Raw genomic sequence first — 16,051 nt, forward strand, 5'->3', positions numbered from 1 at the left:
CGAGTCCCCAATTACCATTAATACTCGATCGAGCCGATCGCGAAGTTCTCGTTTGCGCCCGAACAAACACCGAGGGGATGTCGGAACCGACGTATCCGGTTTTCCGTCTGGTTCGCCGGTTGTCGCGTTTCCGTCATTTCTGAAGTTTTAATTAAATTTATGCCGGTCTCCGCCACGATCCAGGACAGATTAGCCTTCCATCTCGGGTCGATGTTCGACTATCTGGCTGCGTTTTCGTACGTACGCGTCCGATTAAACCAGTCTCCGATTATCGACCGGCATCGGGAGGAACTCCGATAAGTTCATTGGGTCCTCCATCTCCGCGATCCGGCAACGATCTCGGAAAGTCAATGAGTAACTCCGTAGGGTTCTCGAGGAGAACCGAGGAGATGTATCTGGCGCTGAAAGGCCTGGCTACAGCAGTCTCTAATTACGACTATTCGAAACAATTAAAGTCCGGTTAGTCGGCGGGCGCACGTGTACCGCGTCGCAAAACATCTGGTACAACGCGCCATTTTGTGTTTCGTACCGGCGCGAGGCGCCTTTTATTAGTTTTTACGGGCGAACGTGACAGCGCCGGGACGAGCCGCGTCGTCGCAATGCGCCGCATTACCGAGGAGGTAATGCCCCCTGCGTAAAGGCCGAGGGTGATGCATACTTACGCATCCGGTGCGTACGCGACTCGCAACGACCCTAGAGACTCCCTGGATATTACGCCGCGCAATGTCCCCGGACAATAGAGAACTTTGCTTCGTTACGCCTGGCGACGTGGGTGTTGTCGATTGCACTCCGAGTGCAATTACTTGCAGAAAGAACGGAAAGAAAAAAGAGGAGCCGTTTGATCGAGAACTTATGTACTTGCGGTACCTGATGTATAACTGTAAAATAATTAATGTAATAAAGCAACTTATTGAACAATAAAAATGAGTACGTTTAATTAGACGAGCATGTCTAGCAAACCCTCTAATCGCCTATTCCTGATCCTTGAAAATCACTCGTAGATCTAAGGCACGAAAGAGTCAGACAGAGTAGGGGAGGGAATTTGAAGATATCGACTAGATCTCTTGGAGGGATTTTGGCTTGAGGTCCAGGAGAGCCTAGAGTGACATCGATTCAACGATAACCTGTCGAGGTCGCCTTGCCTCTAGTTGTCGCGCAGCGAAGACACGACGAGAGGCTCTAATGCGATTTCGGGGTAGGAAGTTGGGCACTTGGCCCTGCCTAGGCACACCCTCGGCTGCCCCTTTGCATCCTGGGCCATTCGCCTATCCGGGGGGTGCATCCGCTACCTCTGCCTTTGCTAATTAGTACCCTGTTTGCCCCCGGACCTCGCCGACCCCCCGCGAAGGCGAGCCGGTGGTAACTCGTTGCCGGAGATACGCCTCCCTGGTCCACGAGAGAGGTCACCGTGCTCTCATTAGGTGGAGGAAACCCGAGAGAAGGGGACCAGGGAACCGGAGGAACCAGGGGAACCGAGGGAACCAGGATTAGCACCCTCCGTGGGTTCCCAACCCCAATTACCTCCACCCTTCCACAGGTGTCTCCGATCGCGCCACCCTGGCTTGAGATCCGAGATTTTTCAAAAAAGATCGAAAAGTCGAATCCTCCTATTTCATTTTCTCGGTATAGCGCTGACGACGAAATTAACGATTCAAGTTCTGCGGGATATATTTCGGCAACGTCCTGGATTATGCGATACTTTGGGTGCCATATCTTTTTTCATTTTCGGTGTTCGGGCGTTGTGAAAAACGCCAACATGGGGGAGGACTGCACAGGAAATGCATTTCGTTACGCAAGAAGTTAATAATATTCCATAATGGAGGTTGGAGCACTCGCGAGGATAGGAAAATAGGACGGGGGTGCAGGTGTGCTCAATTAAAATCGTCCCGTTGCGACGTAACCAGGCTTCGATTTCTGCTCGTCTTCTAAAAGAGAGAATCCGAGTCGTTCCCGTATCTGGAATCCCCATGGGGTACGATTCAATAGGGGGAGCCGGGGATTGAATGCATCCGCGAAGGCTGTTCTCGGTCGGGCAATAAGCGCGATCGATTGTTCGCGTGGGCAATAATTTAGGGAGCAGGTGAAGCTGAAAATTGGCAAAGAGGGACACCGATAAAAATGCGGATCTGGGAATTAGTCCGAGCTTATTTGGCTTAACTGTAATCAGCTCGAGCTCCAGTCTCTCGTACTGCGAGAGCTCTGGGAATTGGGTCGAGTTCAATTTGACTTGGGCAGATTACATTGGATTCAGATTTTACCGCTCAAGTGAGCCCGATTATCGATTCCGCTAATAACAGTGTACACTAAAATAATTAGTCCGTCCAGTTGGCGTCTTCGAGGTCGTTGCATCTCAAGGAAAATCGGAAAAAAAATCGGAGACCGCGTTAGCTTCGATCTTCGAATCAGTGGGAGGCACAAATCTTGCGGAAAGAAGCCGTTGACTTTTTTTCCGACCCGGTCATCGTGCAATTTCGCTTTAACCGTGACATGCTTTATCGCGGGTGCGTATTCGCAGCTACAGACATTTTTGCGCGGAGCGGCTCTCGATCCGGGACAGAGTGCTATTTGTGCATTTTGCAAAAAGCCAAAGCTTTTGTAAATTGCGACCGCCGATTTAATCGAGCCAGGCGGAACGTCGGCTTCGAACTCGACATTTTACAGAGGGCTGCGACGCCCCCACGACCGATGAAATATTTAATAATGGCTTGCAGCATAACCGCGCCCGCGCACATTATTACGAAATCATGGAAGGTAAAGGCGACCCAGCGAGAAGGCTCTATTAGCCCTCCACATTGTTCCTGGTCGGCCTCAAATTCTTTCCGCAATTAGAAAAAAAATATATATTTCCGGAGAAATCTATTTTCCTTGGATTAAAAAATTCGGGGACCATCTAGGAGGAGAGAAAATATCCTGCTTGGCGTCCAATGCATCCTGCCAAGGAGGAAGTCCTCGAATACTAACGTCGAAGTAACCACTTCGAATTAAAAAATCGCGGGTGGAGGCCCGTTTAAGCCGGCTGAAATAACTCCACCTCGGCCAGTCCTTTTCTCCCCGCGTTTATTTATCGAGGACCATTTTGCCATTCCCGGGAACATTAATAGGCGAGCACGTTTGCGTTTCGCACGGTTGACTCGTTCTCGAGATAGGTCCTCTTCAGGAGTTTGCGCAAGGCGGTCCTAAGGGGCGGCGTGTTTATCCGGCACTCGGTTGTCTAAGGTCATTTACATCGGGGCTAAAATCGCCGATCTGGAAACCCGAGGACCCGCCGAACTATCCGAGTCCTGGGATCAGGACCTTCCGAAAGTTGCGCCATTGCAAGACATCCGATTCCACTCGGGTTCCTAGCGACGACGTTTGACCTGCACCGAATATCCAAAAATCCATTACTACTGATAAAATGCCCCCCAAAAAATTTAATCGAAATGATTATCTACATAGCAATGCCGAGTAATTTTCGTCTTTCTTGAACGAGCGCCCGTCGACATCGAAGGACCTCAACGGAGCCAGGTCGAGATATCGAGAGCGTGTCTTTTTAAAAAATATCCTCGATCGTTTCCGTGAGTGACGTCAGTTTTTCTTCATTCCCATTTATCGTAGGATGTTCGAGGTCCTTAAGATTACCGCATAATCGTATTAGGGAGTGATCGACCGACGCCCGTTCGCGTTTCGGTCAGTTGATTCGTCCTGGAGATAGGACTTCTCGACCTGGTGGGGTCGGGGTGTTTATCCGGCACCCGCTTGTCTAAAGCCGTTTACATCGGGGTGAAAATCAGCGATCCGGAAGGCCGAGGATGTTCCTAAACCACCCTCTTCCCTCTTCGGTGCCTTCCATTTCTGGATAACCGGCGGAAAATGGAAACGCCCCCGCCATTGTTGGTACCAGGAAGAAACAATATATTAAGGGGACCTCCGGCTCTCTCGGTCCTCGAATGTCTTCCAGCGATCCCGAGAACGACTAGGCGATTATCGGCTCAGCGGAACGGCCCTTCGAAGAAATTCTAAAGCCCCGCGGAGCCCCGTGCAATTTATCGTTAACTACTTTTCTTCCATTCTTCCTTCAGCGGGAAGTAATCTTCTCGGTAAGAAACCGCGTTGCCGCGAGAACAAGCTTTTTGTCCTGTCACCGGGTTCGGAGGTCCCCGATGCCGCCTCGACGCCAACTAATGATGATCGAAAACGGGTCCAGGATGAAATCGAATTCCGGGGTGGCTCACTTGGGGATTGATTTCCAGTCGAGATTTCTTCATTTCTTAATTTTCACGATTTTTCCGGGGGACATTTTGACGCCCAACGTTGGTTAGGCCACCCCGGTGGACGGTCGACTCGCGAAAAAGATGACGGAGCTTAAAGCTCCGTGCACAGTTAGTCAAACTTGGCGCAGGGTGCCATGATACATTTTTCTGTAATTTGATTGGTCGATTTCTGCGCCGGCGTCGTAGCGAAGTGTCCGCGACGGTCTTAAAAATTCGAAACGACGTCGAAGGCCGTCATCGGGATCGACAGCGGCGCCCAGCGCGAAGTCTAACGAGGTGGAGGTGCCAAAGGCTTTGAGGGATTACCTTCGGACTACTGTAGCGACGTAATTACGCGAATCCGATGTAAACAGAAACGTTATTCGAGTCGGTAGAGCCCGATTCCCGGAGCTAAGTTCTCGAGGTGATTCGAAGTACAGGCCACCGGGACCGCATTGCACCAAGTTCCCAAAGTGCTGCTCGATCAGCTCCGGGAAGTTGTATTTAGACAAGAGACTTCACAACTGCTCGGCGTCGGGTCCACGGAAACGAGATTAAATTTCCCGTAAAGCCACCCCAATGTCGGCCGGGAGGGAGGACGGGGGGCCGCGAGTCTGTCATTATTACGGGATTAGTTTAATTAAAAGTTTTTCAACGAAGATGGCCTCGCGCCGATCGATCCGCCCGTTATTAGAACGAGTTCGATTCGGCCTGGACGATTTGTCCGTTCGCGTCGTGCCGTCACTTCCGGACTTCTCTGCTCGAAATTTCAAGCGCTCTCGTCTTCTCGTCAAATCGATTCGGATCCTCGACGGAAACGCGAATTATTAAATAGGACTCGAACGCATGCCGCATCGTGGATTCGAGATCTAACAGAACATTTAGTCCCCTGTAAAAATGCCCGAGGAACAATCGGGGCAATTTCTTGCTCCATCGGTCGACGGAATTATGGAATGATTTAATAGCGGGGCAATTACGATAACTCGTCGAAAACGGCTTCTAAGTTTAAAGCGTTACTTTTCGCTGCGCCTGGTGAAACATCGAGTACCGTATCGGGTATAAAATTAGCGCTTCCCTCCCGCCGATGAGAACCTCAGAATTAAGAGCTACTTGAATTTCAACCGGCAGCGGTGCAATTAGTCCTTGTTTATCTCACTTCATCCCGGTTCTACTTGAGTGCACTCTGTTAATTTGGTGAATTTCATTGATTATTGATTAGACATTGAGGTAATGAATATTAATGGGCACAGGGTTTATGCTGCAGCAGGAGAGCACTCGAATCGAGAACAATCGAGCCTGTCCTCGATGATCGAATAGGTGTTTTCGAGGGCCGAAGAGGATGTCCGAAATTTCGAAGAAATTACCGTGGATTAATCGTTCGATGCACCCTCGAGTTTTGAGTTTAATCGTCCGGAAATTCTAGTGGCCAATTTTGGGGAACGCTTTCGGAGTGCCGATGACATCGACGGCTCCCTAACCTGTAAATGTTTTCCCAGCTCTGCGGTTTTGTAAATTCATCGATGGAAGACTCGCTCTCCCGATAAATATTCTTGTAATGAGATAGGAAATTACATAAAAAAAAAAAAGACAAAATGGACCGATGTCCCGGAGTTTCCTGCCTCTGCGGATGTGCATCGCCGCCCTGCATGCAACCTGCGGAACCTCCGCACGAGCCCTGCTGTTGTTGTAATTACAATCCATTCAGCGACAATACGAAGGATGCGGAAATTTACGATCTCCCTTTCGCACTTCGAAAGCTAACGGTGATGAAATGTCAGATGAAAAAATGGCGCATGGAGCGGCTGCAGTTGGAGAGCGAGACGAGGTCTCTGAAGAAGACCTTGCAATCTTTGGGTAATTAATTGGTTTTTAATCTTGATGCTTCCTGCGCGAGATTTCGCCTGCATTTTCGAGGTGATTGCAGGAGTTGACGTGGAAGAGGCACTGAGGCCAGACCCTTTGATAGTTCACTATCGAGAAGAGACGGAGAAGTTGGAGAACGAGAAGAGCGAGCTGGAGGACAGGGTCAGGAATTTGGAGGAGACTCTGGCCGAGAGAGATTGCTGCGATGATCCAGAAGAGACGGTGCAATACATGAGACAGAGGATGCAGATGCTGAGAGAGCGGGTCACCGAGGAGAAAAAGGGGTACTTTAATTTTTTATCACGACTGATAACCGATATCGGTGATTAAAGAGAGAAAAAGAGGAACGGCGTCGCGCCTGTTGCAGATTGATGGAGATAATTGGCGCGTTGAAGATCAAACTCGCAAAGGCCGAAGAGGACTCTTCCTGTGCAGCTCTGAATCGTCTCAGGGCGAAGCTGAGAGAACTGTTAAAAGGCGGCCAGAAAGCCGACGAACAGGTTTCCAAGGTTGTCGAAAAATCTATCGAAGCTCTGGTCGAGCTGTCGAAAAGTTGCGACGATCTGAGAGCCGAAAACGAACGACTGCAGAGGGAATTAGCTGCATTGAGAAAAAATAGAGACTTGTCAGCGGAAGCTTCGCAGAGGCCTGAAGTTAAGACGGAACCGAAGACACCTTCTCCATCCACCGAGAACTTTGCACCTGTAGACTCGGTTGAGGAAGAGATCGTGATAAAAGAAACGGACTTTCAAGAACATCCAGACGAGACATACGAGAAAGCAGGGAAAAAGGCTGATAGGACGGATGCGCCTGATTTTCCGAATCAACCGAGAAGCTGCGAAGCACTGGTGGCTGATTTGAGAAGACAGCTTGCAGAGAAGGATCTGATGATCAATGAACTTCAGAAGCAACTGTATCAACAGAAGAGCGTGACGAGCGAGTTGACAGTTGATCTCGATCAAATGACCATCAGCTACAAAGCTCTACTGGCAGAAGTGACAGCGATGAAGGAGGAGCTGAAGAAAAGGGACGATAAAGTAAATTTCATAGTTATATAATTAAAAATTACAGGTATACCTGCAGGTCTTCGGAACTTAATTTTTAAATGATACTTTTAATTAAGAATTTATTTATTAATACCGTGATCGTCCGTCTAGGTGACCGAGCTGCTGGGAGATCTAAGAAACTCAGCAATGGACATGCTAGGCATGACTGCACTTCGAAGTGAAATAGAGCTGATAAAGCCGCAGATGTACAACCTTCAGCTTGAGCGAGATCAACTAATAGACGAGCTAGGAAGGGTTCGAGAAGCAATTTCCGAGAGGAACGATCAGATAGCAAAAATTCTGGAACAGAAACAGAAAACGACGGACGATTGCGACTCAAAATTGGCAGAAATGCAAACGCGAATAGACACACTTCTAGCCGAGGAAGAGTTATTGAGGAAAGAGAACGAAGACATGCGGACGACGATAGAGGACTTAGAACAGGAAATAGATAACCTAAAAACACGCGTAACAGAATTGGAGAAATGTTGCGGAGACACCGCAGACTTGTCACGAAAGATTCGGGAATTTGAAGAAAATCTTCAGGGTCTGAGCAAAGAGCTCGAAGCGGCGAGAAAAAGAGTGAACGAGTTGGAGGACGAGAAAGAGAAGCTCATTAAGGAGCTGGAAATGGCAAGAGCGACCTTGGAAGAGATGAAAGAAGAATTGGGAGCTATGAAAATCGCGAGAGAAACGGTACAGAAGGAACTGGATGAACTGAAGTCTGAGAATTCCAGATTGGAAGAAGAACTCGATGCTTTGAGATCAGAGAATGGGAATTTAAAAGACAATCTTGAAGTACTTGCTGCAGAAGTGCAGAGTTTGAAGGAATTAAACGAGAATCTTAAGAAGGAAAAGGAAAGCCTCGAAGCTGAGAATCAGAAACTGCTTTCGGAACTCAACAATTTAAGAGAGAAGCTCGCCCAGTTGGAGGAAGAGTTGGACAGACTGTTGACCCGGTTGAAGGGATTGGAAGAACTGGAGAAAGAGGTGGAAAAGATGAAGTCTGAGAACGATTCTCTGAAGTCCCAGGTGGAAGTTTTGAAAGCTGAGACGGAGAAATTAAATATGGACAACACGAGATTGAAAGGAGAGGGGGATGGCCAAAGAGTGGAACAGGAGAGGTTGAAAACGACTTTAGATCAGGTTGAAAAAGAGAGAGATAGGTTGAAAAATGAATTAGATGCACTAAAGGTAGAGGCTGACAATCTGAGGGAAGAGGCCTCTAAATTAAAGAAAGAAGTCGACGATCTGAAAGCTGAGAATAAAAAATTAGAGAATGAAGTGGAGACCCTGAGAACTGAAAACGGAAGACTAACAAACGAGTTGCAGTCACTGAAAGAAGATGCCGAGAGGTTGAAGACGGAAATGGAGTCGCTAAAAAAGGAACTAGATCATTTGAAGAAACAAGCGGATGATCTTCAGAACCAGGTGAAGTCGTTGGAATCTCAGGCAATCGAACTTGAGGCAGAAAAAGCAAGAATGCAGGATGAGATTAAATTATTGAGAGAAAAAGTTGACAATTTAAATGCCGAGTTAAGTGCAGAAAGAAAAGCGAAGGAAACAGTCCAACTAGAGCTGGAGGCTTTGAAGGACAAGCTGAATGGATTATTAAAGGAAATAGAGAGATTAACGACTGAGAACGAGGAACTGAAAAAGGAAAGGGATGCCTTGAAGAGACATTTAGCCGAATTGGATATCTTATTGGAAGACGTGAAAGAGGAAAACGTCGATTTGAAGCAAGAAATTGGCAAATTGAAGGAGATGGTCGCCGGGCTGCAAGTCGAGAACGAAAAGCTGAAGACTGAGTTGGAAGATCTGGAGGTTCAGATGTGCAAGGTAAAGGTGGCGACTGAGAAGCTGAATGCTGAGATCGAAAAGCTGAAGAAGGAATTGAGTAATTGTCAAATCGAAGCCGGGGAACTGGAGAGACAGATAAATGCTTTGAAAGAGGAAAAAAAGAAACTTCAAGATGAAATCGGGAAGCTGAAGAGTGAAATAAATAGACTGAACAACGAGTGGTCTGCTTTGATGGCTGCCAAAGAAGCGGCTCTGCAGGAAGCATCGTTGTTGAGAGAAGAACTGGGAGTCCTGAAAGCAGAATTGATGAAATCGAGGGGCGAGAACGAGAAGCTGAAGTCCGACTTAGAAGATGCGAAGAGGCAAGCTTCGAATTGTAAGGAAGAGACGAATAAACTCCGTGACGAGGTTGCAGCACTGAGGGCTGAGATCGAGAAGCTGAAGGCGAATGCTGAAAAACTGAGAATGGAGAACGACAAATTGAACGAGGAACTTCGAAAAGCTACGTATGAAGTAGAAGCACTGAGAGGGGAAAATAACAGGCTGAAAAGCGAGGCCGACAAGCTGAGGGATGAAAATTCAAAACTGAAGGACGATGTCGAAGTTCTGAGGAAGGAGAAGGAGAAGATGTCCTCCGAACTCGCTGCGGCCAAAGGTGAAGCCGAAAAACTAAAATCGGAATTGGCTGCCAGTCAATCCGAAAGAGACAAATTGAAGGTAGATGCTGACAAGTTAAAGAACGAACTGGAAGATGTTAAAAAAAATATGGAGACGGCAAGGAAAGGAAGCGAAGGTTCGGAAAAGGCCCTAGCAGATGCCGAAGCGAAGGTTCGAAATTTCCAAAGCAAACTATCAACCCTGGAGGCAGAAAAGGAGAAGCTAGTTGGCGAACTGAACAAGCTGAGAAGCGAAGTTGATAAACTAGACAAGGAAGCAGCAACTTTGAGAGCTGCCAGAGAAGCAGCTCTGAAAGAAGCCGAATCCTTGAAATCCGAGTTGGCTGCTCTGAAAGCTGAGCTGGAAAAGTGCCGTGCTGATGGCGAAAAATTAAGGGCAGAACTGGAGAATTGCAAGGCACAACTCAAGGATGCGCTGGAGGCCCTGAAGAGTCAAAGCAGCGACAGCGGGAAAACGGTCACAGAATTGGAAACCCAGAGAGCTGAGAACGCAAAACTGAAGGCGGACCTGGATAAGCTGAAAGCCGAGCTAAACGCTCTGAAGTCAATAAGCGACGAGTACGACAAACTAAAATCTGAAAACGCAAAGATGAAGGCAGAGATCGAAAAACTGAGAGGAGAAATTGCTGAACTGAAGACCGAAAATGGAAAGCTAAGCGCCGAGAACGCGAAGCTGGTCGACGCTAATGCGAAGCTGAAGGAGGATAACGAGAAACTCAAGGACTTGAGCAATAAGTTGCTGAATGACGTAGAGAATTTAAAGAAGGAGAACGAGAAGCTGAAGAACGGATTTTCGGATGCAGAAGCGAAGATAAAAGAGCTGGAAGGACTTGTGCGCTCGGCGGGTGATCGGATGGAGAAGCAAAGGTTGTCCGAGGTTCCGAAACACGCGTTAGACAAGGTTAATCAAGAGTTAAATCGCGAAAGGGCCGCGAAGGATGCTGCCCTGAAAGAAGTGGAAGCCTTGAAGAATGCCCTGGCCGAGTTGAGGGAAGAATTGAAGAAATGTCGCGCTGAGAACGAGAAATCGAAGGCCGAGCTGGAAAAGCGCGTGGAAGGGCAGCCTGAATCGAAACAGCCCAAGACGAAGGAAGACAAGAGCGATGTTGATAAATTGAAATCGGACAATGACAAGTTGAATCGGGAGATCGAAAAGCTGCGCAAAGAGAATGCAAGGCTGAAGGCCGATCTGGAAGTTTGCCAGGCGGAAAATGCGAAACTCAGGGGGCAGCTCGACGCTCGGGGTAAAACTGCGTTATTTTATAAAAGTTTCTCGATATTCCGACTTTTATGCTCCTGAAGATTGACTCGAAGATATCGTTGCATTTACAACGGTACTTACGCAAGCGTAAACACGCAATAAATAAGGCAATGCCTAAAATTTAGTGCACTCGATAAAGTACTACAAAAAATTAATAAGTATCAATTCTGAAGTATCAAAAGTTCGGCTATGATCGGTTAATCAGTCAACTTTTTGCTGGAACTATATTAGAAAACTTGAAAGAGGCTATTGATTTTATTGTCAAATATCGGGGTGAATAAAATGACTACATTTATGGTTCGTGCAGAAAACCGGAAAATACGAGCAAAACTGGTAAATGTTTTCCTGTCTTGTTTTCTACATGTTGTATGTTGTTGCGTAAACGGGTATAAATAGATTGTGATAAAAATGTGGTCCGGTTACGTTTGTCATATGTGAGAATACAAGTTCAAACGATATTTGTACGTTTCCTCAAGCTGTTTTCAATATACTGTCATGCTCCCCTTTGATCGCGTAATTTTATTTCGCCCTGAAAGCAGAGAAAGAGAAACCCGAAAAAACGCATCCCGAGGGAAAAGCTCGAATCCCCGAGGCTCGTCCACAGGACTGCGAAGATTTTATCAAAGCCATGGAGTTACTGAAGAGAAACATGAAATTGCAAAACGAAGGTGAAAATTCTAGGTCGTCTCGACTCAGAAATCTTAAGTTTCCAATTTTCCAACTTCACTCAATCCTCGTATATTCTTACATTTTAACAGCCGCGAAGCGTCTGCAAGGATACGTCGAATTTCTCGAGGCGAAAAAAGAAGTCAAACCCGAGATGGCCGAGCAGCTGAAGCACGAAAAGGATCCAGGAAACTGGTCGTTCCCTGGGATACAGGACGTCTTGAAGGACTCTGAAAATCTATCGACAAACCTCCATCGGGTTGAGAAGGAAATCCAAAATCTGGAAGGATTGGCAAGCCCGGTAAAGACATTCGGGAAGAAAAACGAAGATCTGCGGAAGGCGTTAAGCGTAAGGATTTACTTATATATTCAATAAGTATATTTTGGCAGGTCTGGAAAAGCAATCAAGTTGTAAAAAAAATTTTACAGGGTACCGAGGAAACCGCGCGGATTGGACAAACGGAAATCGGGGAAGAGGATGAAGACGGTGAAGTAGAAGACGAAGAAGAGGTCCTCGGTGTCTCCGAAGAGTCTGAACGACCTAGCGAAGTTTTCGATCCCGAGATCTGGCTAAACGTATGAAGTTTGATATCCGAATTAAAAGACCTATTTTCAATAATTCTTCGTAATTATTTCTGGAATTTTACAGGCATTGACCCTGACCGAGCTGGCGGAGTTGCACGACCGGATTTGTCTCTTAACATCGTCAATGGTCAGGCAAGATGGCGGAACAATCGATGGTGCATCTCGTCCGAGCAAAGATTTCGTTCCAAGAGGTTGTGTCACTTCCTCGACTGCAATGACTTCAAGACCACAGGTGCAGGACAACTACGACATCCTAAATCGGAGGATTGCGGCACTTCAGAAGCAGATCTCCGAGAAGCAGGCCGAAGCTGCATTAAAAGTGCAGGAGATGAGACACGCACTTCGACAAGAGCAGGCGCGCTTGATTAAACTATCCGAGGAAATGAACGCGGAAAGGAAACGCAATCTCGCACTTCAGCTGACAATGGATGGAGCCGGGAACATCGTCCCAAAAACTTCGGAAAGTCGCAAAGTAGTCTGTCCATCCTTTGCAAAAAGGAGACATTGACCAAAGTCGGTATGAGAAAAAGCAATCGCTAGGATCGTACATCGGTACCTCGTCGCGGAAGCACCGTCAGGTGCTAATTTCGCTGTGCTCAAAAAATCCCTGAAATAAAGAAAGCAATAATTCCGGAAGCCGACCCAGGAGGTACTCATTACGAAAACAAAACCCAGGAGGAATTACGGATGATCGGTGGGCGCAAACGATCGGGAATTGTTAATGTCCCGGCACAGTAGGAACTCAATGTCCTGGTGAATTAGCTCGTGCGACTTGAATGGTTTTCACAGCTGCACTCGGTGCAGCAAATGCGCCCAAAGTCGATACGCGCTCGGCAGAGTAAACATATAATTGGAATGGCGTAGGTAGATCAAATGGTAAACGAATTGCCGAAATCCGTTTAACCGTATGTCCATCGCCGTGGAATTGGAATAAGCTCGGGGGTTGGGAACGGAAAGAGGGAGAGAGGGTTCGCGTTCGGATGGGCCGATACGCGGGATTTTGGCGTTCCCCTCTATGGGGGAGTCCAGAGAACGTTCGGTAATAATGAAAACAGGTCACGTTATGCTCGCTTTGTAGGCGAACTGGGCGAATGCCAATGTTAACCACCGATGAGGTATTTCGTGCGGTTTGAATTCTTCCCGATATAGTTGGCACGCCGATGGACGGGACCTCTGTGCGAATTTCGGCGACGAGGGAGTTTCGAAGGACGAATTATGCGAATTTCGTATTCGGTTCCCGGAGGAACCTCTAGGAGGTTTCTAAAGGACCTCAAGGTGATGCGAAAGTGACGTCAAAGAGGTCACGTTTAGGAAACTTAGGAAAATCTCCCGAGTTTTAGGACTTACCTTAGGGTCTCCTTATTCATGTGGTCAAATTTAAAGCAAATTGGTACGCCCAATTCGGAGAATACTTTCACATCCCCTTAACGCAATACCCTGTTAAATTAACAATTACTGGACGAGGATACGCATATATATGAATTTACCAATTGGTATAAAATTACGAAACGCTGATTTTCGAGAGATCCAGCACCTCGTTGTTCGAGTAACATTCTTCAGGAAGGACAAGGACAATGAGAATAGTCACGGGCATACAATGTAATAATTACAATAATTTAATTACGTGACTTTTCTGGCGTTACGTCGCGTTAAGCTCATCTCTCTCGCCATCGAGAACGACAACGTCGATAACGAACTAATTGCGGACAGCATTTGGCCGACCAGGCGTCAATGCATTTGCGTGTTACCGAAGCCAACACGAAGCCGATTGTGACAACTTCCTATGATCAGAGTGTCATAACAAAGGGTGGAGGAAGCCTAGAATAATAACGTCGGTTGTTATCCGGAAGCTGCAAGTCGAAACCGATCCGCTCTCCATGTTGCTGCTCTTCGCTGCGCTCTGCCTGCTGCAGGTACATTCATCTTCGGTAAGAATGGAGGAAGTCGATAATAAAGGAGACCAAATATAGGAAAATTCTGTCAGGAATTAAGAGCGACGTTAAATCGCCGATTAATCGCGATCCTTTGACTCGATGTCTAGGTAAATTTTAATTAAATTTTAAGTAAATTTTTTAATCTTGAGTAAATTTTTTAATCTTGAGTCGTACCGGATTAAACGGCAATCTCTTTGCGACTTTTCCGCATTAATCGAGGACACTTTTCAGGCAGACATTCAGGTGTATATAGACGATGCGGACTGCGTGTTCGCCCATCCAAAGTATGTTAGCTACTGCGACGTGGGAGTTGACTACGTCAACGAGACCACCAACGCGATTCACGTTGATTTCGAGTTGATCGAGGATTCCCCCAGGGGCACAATGGTAAGAATTGACCGCGGATGAATTTCTCCCGTAATTTCAAACGAATTTCGAGTCTTCGAAGAGGACGATCGAAATAAAAAATAACGAAACCCGTCGACAGGCGAGAAGGGAACAAACGCGGTGGTACCCGGTGGTATATTTATATTATCCTGTAATATCTGTATGTCACCAGGCAATATTCGCGTTGCGCACCGTAGCGTCCATTTTTCTTCGCACGGCATCCAGTGGCGTTTTATTAGTAAATCTATGACCACTCACGGTTTCGAGCGTGCAGTTCATTGTCAGTCCATGGCGTACCGCGGTAGATGCCGTCCCCCATATCGCGCCATGAAATCATGTCTCTCCATATGTTTCCATTCTACTCCAGCAATAAACTCGTCGCAACTGATACATCCCACGTTTGCAGGGAGGACGAGTCTCCGGTCAAGAATTTCCCGAGGGGCTATTCGCTCGGAAATCAGTGAAAACGATTTCCTTTGATTTCATATGACAGACAACAATGCGATTCGGTAACAAGTGACGTCCGGCCTTATAATAGTGAGAGTATTACGGAGATTTCCAACGATTTCCACGTGATTTCGATTTAAAATCCATGGTTTAACGAGTGAACGCTCCCTCGGAATTTCCTTAAACACCTTATCTCCGTTACAAGGACGAGTTGTCAATTTTTATTTGTTCTGTGTGTAGGCTAACTTCGAAGTGTTGTTGGACATAGGGGGTGATAACTTTGTATCTACCGGCATGCAAATGGAGATGCCCCTCAAAGACATGGCAGCCGAACCGATAGGTGCAGGTCCACTGATGAATTGTTTGAGCTGCACCAATGATGAGCCGACATGCAAGAAGGTAAGTGTATGGGAAAAGGACTCCCGATTTTTAGGGTCGTTCTTCGGTTCCTAAATATTCATTGTCAAGCTTGATTCTTGATTCATTAGAAATCGATCCTTCCAGGGCAAGCACACGTGCAATGATTACTTTCCGTCTGCAGACGAGCTTCCAAGCTCTCTACCAAATGGACGTTACAAGGCAATGATCAGATTGTACGAAGGCGAAGAAATGTTTTTGAAGGCAATAACCTTCGCGCAAGTGCAAACGGAATTTTAGACACTCGATTGGTTTGTTCTGCTTCTCCACGGGGATTATATACAGGCAACAATACAGCACATAGTTTACGATAAAGAATGGGCTTTCACGCGGCTTTAATGCACGGAAAAAAATTATTCCCGACTTACTTTCTTATAGTGGTAATGGTTGTAGATTCTATCAACGAAATTAGCGTAAAGGACCTTCCTGAATGGTAAAATTCACAATTTAGAGTGGAGATCAATTTATTTGAAATAAATCCCAATTATATCATTTTTGGTGGGGTAAAATCGAGGCGTTGTTCGGGCAATTTTTGTGCAACGAATTAACTATGAAAAATAACGAGCACTTAGGGGCAAGGCAATCCGAAAGTAGGGGAGTCTTATACAACCAGGGTGATGTCGCGAAGATGGATCGAGGAGTTTCGTGGGAAGGCTTTAAAGCATTTTAAACCTTGTGATCGGTAGCTTTCCGTCAACTGCACCTGCACCTTTTTGAAAGCTTGTACTCTTATCCT

General features: G+C 46.7%; 2 protein-coding genes across 3 annotated transcripts; both read left to right on the forward strand.

Annotated features, from left to right (window-relative positions):
- The first annotated feature begins 5,824 nt into the window (after positions 1-5,824).
- On the forward strand, positions 5,825-12,638 carry LOC105702339 (girdin-like). The gene is made up of 10 exons (XM_023433982.1): positions 5,825-6,086; positions 6,157-6,379; positions 6,463-6,748; positions 6,863-7,132; positions 7,253-8,425; positions 8,783-10,862; positions 11,638-11,846; positions 11,936-12,121; positions 12,195-12,278; positions 12,378-12,638. Exons 1-10 carry the CDS (start codon positions 5,825-5,827, stop codon positions 12,636-12,638), a joined length of 5,034 nt encoding a protein of 1,677 aa, XP_023289750.1.
- A 1,316-nt stretch (positions 12,639-13,954) lies between these two features.
- Positions 13,955-15,809, forward strand: LOC105702409. Of its 2 annotated transcripts, none has more exons than XM_012429956.2 (4): positions 13,955-14,058; positions 14,296-14,451; positions 15,139-15,297; positions 15,403-15,809. In XM_012429956.2, the coding sequence occupies exons 1-4, from the start codon at positions 14,008-14,010 to the stop codon at positions 15,553-15,555; spliced, it is 519 nt and encodes a 172-aa protein (XP_012285379.1). In that variant the 5' UTR covers positions 13,955-14,007; the 3' UTR covers positions 15,556-15,809. The 2 variants fall into 2 exon arrangements, with proteins under 2 accessions (XP_012285379.1, XP_012285380.1); XM_012429957.2 differs by having other exon boundaries at positions 13,986-14,043.
- Positions 15,810-16,051: the final 242 nt, after the last annotated feature.

This window comes from Orussus abietinus, unplaced genomic scaffold (genome assembly GCF_000612105.2).
Source record: "Orussus abietinus isolate OABI.00-Male unplaced genomic scaffold, Oabi_2.0 scaffold17, whole genome shotgun sequence".
Lineage (NCBI taxonomy): Eukaryota > Metazoa > Arthropoda > Insecta > Hymenoptera > Orussidae > Orussus > Orussus abietinus.